At 38.7% G+C, this 6,452-nt stretch overlaps 1 protein-coding gene across 1 annotated transcript in view; it reads right to left on the bottom strand.

Annotated features, from left to right (window-relative positions):
- Positions 1-1,920: 1,920 nt before the first annotated feature.
- LOC107691691 (forkhead box protein O1-B-like) overlaps positions 1,921-6,452 on the bottom strand; it is a 50,488-nt gene continuing 45,956 nt past the window's right edge. The window contains exons 2-3 of the mRNA XM_016490472.1: positions 4,318-4,509; positions 1,921-3,493 (exon numbers count right to left, since the gene is read on the bottom strand). Of these exons, the coding sequence (XP_016345958.1) occupies positions 2,339-3,493; positions 4,318-4,509 (1,347 nt within the window). The 3' untranslated portion in view covers positions 1,921-2,338. The remainder of the gene's footprint in view (positions 3,494-4,317; positions 4,510-6,452) is intronic.

Raw genomic sequence — 6,452 nt, 5'->3', positions numbered from 1 at the left:
TGCCCACTGCTCCGGGTGTGTGTTCACGGTGTGTGTGTGTTCACTGCTGTGTGTGTGCACTTTGGATGGGATAAATGCAGAGCACTAATTCCAAGTATGGGTCACCATACTTGGCCACATGTCACGTCACTTCACTTCGTCACTTAAGACAACACAGAGAAAAATTTTAAATTACACAAAATGATCATATAATTGTAAAAACATTTTAAGAGGCCTTAAGCCTGATGCTCTCAAGACAGATGCAAAATTAGTCTTTAGTAAATGTGGCCTCCAGTGACCTTTTCTGAAGAATCTCAGCATAGCTAATTTTAAATTTCTTCCTTTTTGCCATTATGGTTAACTGGTCAGTGACAAAGATAACGAATATCCAGGATGATGAAAATATCTCAAGATATGTCAATTTCAGTTCCATTTCAAAATGCAAATTCAAAATTGTTTTCAAATACATTTTCCAAGGTAAACCTTATTATTATTATTATTATTATTATTTTACAAATATGAATGTTTGAATCATGAATATCATGAAGCTTTCATGGGGTTATACTTCAAATTCAATGGCCTTTTAATATTAAGACTTTTTACGATTATCTCAGGACTGTTATACCCCTCTGACATTCTTTCAAATTTGTTAAAAAAATAAATAAAAATGGATTTTAATTTAGAAATTGATGAAAAATCATCACATCAATCAAACGCCAGGTTGTAAGAGGGGAAGGCACAAAGTACACATCATTATATACACAATGAAAGAATTTCCTCCAGCAGTTTGAGAAAATCTATGTTATATGTACAGCAAACAAGGCCACAATAAAAGGATTTTTTAGACATTTAAAGGCTGGGAGGGGTTATTGAAGAGCATTTAAATGACCTGTAAGAGGCTTACAAATATAAACATTTCATTTACCATCCCATCAGTACAACAAAAATATACATCTCTGTACAAAACGCATTCATTCAGCACCCTGAAATGACAAAGATAACCGTAATGTACACTACACCAGACATCACACAGCACTCCAGTTAATATGACACACACATCTGCCCTGAATTCATTTTAGTGACATACAGTGCCAAACTGAAAGACCAAATAGACCAAAAATATACAAAACAATCTCAATCTCATGTGTTTGACATGACTATTTTTGATTAAACGGTTTCAATATTTACATTCTGACTACCCACAAACAAAAAGAAGATTATGATGATTCCTGACAATCATGGAGTCTACTGGAACAATGTACTGTAAATCAGTAAATAATGACCATTCACTGGCCTCTGCTGATTGGTTGCAGAAGTTCTGACTGAGGTAAACAGTTCATGAGGTGCATGCATCTTCAGAGAGAGAGAAAAGAGAAAACGGTAATAGTGAACTAAAATTACATCTGTCATGTCAGTAATTTTTCTATTTTATATGAGATATACAAAGTTGCAATTGTGAGGAATGAAGTCAGAATTCAGAGAAATAAAATTGGAATTTCTAGATATACAGTCACAACTATGAGAAATAAAGTAGGGGGTGGTACATGCGGCGGTAATAGGCATTTCAGTTGACTACTTACTGCAGTCACAACTACGAGAAGTAAAGCTGCAATTGGGAGAAATAAATTCTGAATTGGGAGAAATAAAACCGGAATTGTAAGATATATAGTCACAACTACAGGAAATAAAGTCACAATGGTGAGAAATAAATTCAGAATTGGAAGAATTCAAATCAGAATGGCGAGATATATATTCACAACTACGAAAAATTGAGACACAATTGTGAGAAATTCAGAATTAGGAGAAATAAAATCAGAATTGCAAGATATACATTTACAACTACGAGAAATAGAGTCGCAATTGTGAGAAATAAATTCAGAATTAGGAGAAATAAAATTTAAATTGCAAGATATATATCCATATCTATAAAAAAAGCCGCAATTGTGAGAAATGAATTCAGAATTGGGAGAAATAAAATTGGAATTGCGAGATATGTATTCTTATCTATAAAAAAGGCGCAACTGTGAGAAATAAAGACAGAATGGCAAGACAGAGACACAATAACGGGAAATAAAGTCGCAATCATGCGGAGATGGGCTTCAATGATGGCAAAATTCTATTTATTTATTTTACTTTTGTTTTATTTTACGCTTTCAATAATTGAGTCCTTGCAGATGGGAAGGAAATGTAAGGTTCTTGTATGTGTAGCCTTTTGGTATGACCTACAGCATTCAGCCTTCTGCTTATGTCTATGACATATTTACATATATATTCACACATTTGTTATGATTCATTTATATTATATTATTATAAACATCCTGCCTCACCAATCTGTATGTGTTTTGAGTAGATAACGTGTTTATCCAGATACCCAGCTATGCGTGTTGGTCTTCACCCCGTGTGGGAAACTCTGTTGACTGCTCATGGGGTCGAAGTTGAAGTCCAGAGCATCGCCATCCATGAGCGTGTCGTGAAGGACGGTTTCTACGTCACACTCCAGCTGCTCAATCGACATGTCATCTAAGTCACTGGGCAGCCGCTCCGGGTGGCTGTGATGGTGGTGAGGTCCCGGTCTGTGCCTGTGGAAAACGTTGCCATTGGTGTAATTTGGCATCCCGGCTTCGCCTCCGCCTCTTCCCAGTTGAGCGTGATGAGGCAGGTGTGGTTGTAGCTTCATGTTACCGAGGCGAACAGGATGCCCATGGGGCAAAAGGGCACAGCCATTCATGCCCATTGCTGGCGAGGGCAACTGATGAAGCGTGCGCGGGTGCGCATGCAGGTGAGGATGCGTGATCATTTTGCCCCCCTGTCCCATTTGTCCTTGACTAGCATAGCTAGGTAGCACCCGTCGCCCTTCTCCAGACCCCACTGACTCTAAAGGCTGCATCATGTCCCCTCTTGGATGTGCATCTGCGCTCAGCAGCTCTTTGAGCAGCCCTGCAGCACAGTTGTACTGACTCACAAAGGGTCCGTAGCCTCCTGGTTGACTGTCCGATAAAGTCGGTATGGCAATGGGACCCAGTCCGCCCACCCCGGCCTGTACATACAGGCACTTCCGGTAGTCCTGCTGGACTTGGGGCTGAGGACCCATAATGGGGGAGTTGTAAGACGGGTACCCAGGGCTACCCTGCATCATGGGCGAAGACAGTGCAGTTTGGGCATCTTGGCTGCCCTGGGTGTTATTTTTGGGTGAGATGAGGTTGAGGTTGTCTAAGAGATTGTCATTCATCACGTTCTCGGAACCGTGGTGACCCGTCACTTCGGAAAGGCTGGGGAGGGGGCCGCCCAGTTTGGTGCCTGGGTACCCGATGGGAACCTCACCGGCCTCGTCCTCCTCAGGTAGGAAGGGTGAGCGACGGCCGCTGAGCGTACTGGCATCAGAGCTGGCACGGGTACGAAATGTGGTCCAGGGTTCAAAGTCATCATTGCTGTGAGAGTTGGGGCTGCCGAGCCATTTTGGGTACTGAGAACCAGGACTGTTAGAACCACCGTCCAGTCCACTCTGCAACGACATCTACAGATACAAAAGAAGAGCTATGAAAACCAACTGTAACACATTATTGCTCAGATATATATTGCTGTAAGTCACTTTTACACCGTCTACACTGGAAGTAGCACAACTATTGATCATCTCATTAATGCAAACCAATGAGATTTAAGTTTGAGGCCATGAATTATTTTTAAACTGAATTTGACTGGAAAAAGGAAGGAAAAAAAAAAAATTTTCTGAGTTGTTTTAGAACAGAGAAGTAATTTTACACAGAATTTTAGCACCACTAAAAATTGTGCATAAAAATGTTTTAATTATTTTAATTCGTTTTTTTTTCATTCAACTTTTTGATATATTATTTGTTTAAATTAGTAGTCCTGAGACCAGAACCATAACAAGTTGGCTTCGCAGATATAAACAAAAATATATAACAGATGAAATAAAATTAAAATTAAATTAAAAACTCAAACAAACAAATGTCACATTATATTCGTAAAAAATGTTTTCGGTTTCAGATGTTCTGGGAAAATAAAGTAGATTGAAGTGCATCAAAAATAGAAATCAACTACAGGCATGTTGTAATGCAGCACAATTTATGCTTTTCAGTGTTGACCGCTTTATAAATTACAATGCCAACAATTTAGTTGAGGTGTTGCAATGTGCCACTTATACAGACAGAAAAATCAAAGACAAGATTTTTTTAACAGTATGTATAATTAAATAACTGATTGCAGAAGCCTTATGTTGAGTGATGCTTACAGTAGTTTAAACCAATACATTGATGTTTTGGCACACAGTGAATCTGCACCTAGTGAGCAAGCAGAGATTTTTTTTCCCCCTCAACTGACCTTTTTCTTGGCTGCTCGTCCACGGCTCTTTATGAACTTGCTGTTGTTGTCCATGGAAGTGGCTCTCCGGCGTGGAGACTTGCCGCTCTTTCCCCCCTCAGGGTTCAGCATCCACCACGAGCTCTTCCCCGTTCCTTCATTCTGGACGCGCATGAAACGACTGTGCAAGGACAGATTGTGTCTGATTGAGTTCTGTCAGGGAGAGAGAGAGAGAGAGAGAGAAAGAACGAGATGAGAACATGAAAATTTTAGTATAGACATCTGACAGAAAACCAATCATAAGAAGTGGAAATGACCTGCAATTGTCCAAATCAATGTCATAATATCATGCTTCAATGTTGTAAGACACTCAGATATAACAAAACATACGAGATAAACCAGTCACATAAAAGAGAAGTGACTTTTGATTGACAAAACAGCCATTATTTTATTATCTTATGTTACCAAATCACTTAATAATAATAATAATAATAATAATAATAATATTTTATTACTTGCACTTGCACACAATCACAGACAATCATATACAAGCAGCAGCCTTCTCAGAGCCTAGTGACAATATGAAGTAGAGCAATAGCCAGTTAGCTGGCAGAGGAAAAGCTGTAATAGTCATGTCCTTTTTGGAGGCACACACTGAACTCAACCTATACACATACATCCTGCGCTAATGATATTTTGTCTGCTTCAGTTTTTCCATTCACACCCTGACCAGACCTACATCTACTAAGAAAGAGAAGAGAGACTATCATAGTACAATTTAAAAGTCTCAAATATTTTGCTAGCTTAACTCTTATCGTGATTTCTTTGGGGAAAAGTGACGTCATTCAGGCCTGAACTGCTCATTGAGAAGAGATGAACAGGAAAAAGTAAACCATACAGACATTTAGAAGAGGACAGAGGACAAACTCAAGAATGAAATTGTGATTGGTAATTTGTTTTGTGTGGTATTTTGATGATCCCATGCCATCATAATTATTAAAGTATAAAATTAACAGTGTTACCAGAGGTCATAACCAGAGCATGTGAGCGGAGCGGAGTGGTAATATTTCCTTAAGAGCGCAGAGCGCCTTTCTGAAGATTCCGCTCCGCTCGCTCAATACGCTCAGCGCCACTCACTCAACCCAGAATGCCATTTGGTGATTTGCTTGTTCGAGATCGAGAATCTGTAGAGATCGAGAATAGTAGAGCAGTTATGGAGTTCAGATATTGTTTCAACGAAGTTGCAAGCCTTATACATAAATGTAAAGTAAAAATCAAAGTTAAGAATGAGCAGGGAGAAGAAACTGAGAGGGAGTGCGGGGAGACTGTTAAAGTTAGTACAGATTCATATTGATTACAGAGAGCACGAAGATGTGCTACGCAAACATGGTGCAGCAAAAGGTGAGCTAGTTACATACCATAATAAATGAATAAACAGGTAGGCTAAGGTTATATTCGGTTGTACGGAGCCCCGATCATGACATGCAGACAAAATCACGGCCACGAATTTAGAATAGGCTAGTTCTCTTTTATGCTAGGACTACATTATGGCCACGAATTAAGAATTAATTTTTTCGTTTAGTCTAAATTATGGCCACGAATTAAGTATTCGTTCTCTTGTTTAGACTTAGCTGGCACGAATTCATTCGTTCGTTAATTCGTTCATTCCCTAGTTTTAGTAGGCCTAAATCGTGGAATGAATTATTATATTTCGTAATTACTTATTAAAATCATTATTGCTTAAAATTAATAAATAATAATAAATTAATAAAAAAAATAATAAAACCTGCTGACGTCGTAGAAACGAATTGTTAATTCAAATTATATTCGGAGCTCTGTAGTTATTAAATAATCTCAGTTAAACTGTAGACCTAAGCTAACACACAGCTGTATATAGGCCTAAATACAGAACTACAGAGTACAGAAGATATTAGCCTACACCACTTAGGCCTATTAAAATATTATTTAAAAAAAAACTGACCCGAACCAATAGATAGTCCTACAGAATGTAGGCTAGATATAGGCAGCAGTAAGTTATAATCTAATATAATGCACGCAAATTTGTTATTTACAGAACTGAGCGGGAATTGGTTTACGGCGAGCGTGAGCGGAATATTAACGGAACGCTTGCTTGGGCGGTTAGAGCGACTGAGTGG

The sequence above is a fragment of the Sinocyclocheilus anshuiensis genome, unplaced genomic scaffold (genome assembly GCF_001515605.1).
Source record: "Sinocyclocheilus anshuiensis isolate Anshui unplaced genomic scaffold, SAMN03320099.WGS_v1.1 scaffold186, whole genome shotgun sequence".
NCBI lineage: Eukaryota > Metazoa > Chordata > Actinopteri > Cypriniformes > Cyprinidae > Sinocyclocheilus > Sinocyclocheilus anshuiensis.
Note: the sequence above shows the minus strand (reverse complement) of the source record. Positions and strands in the feature narration are given on the sequence as shown.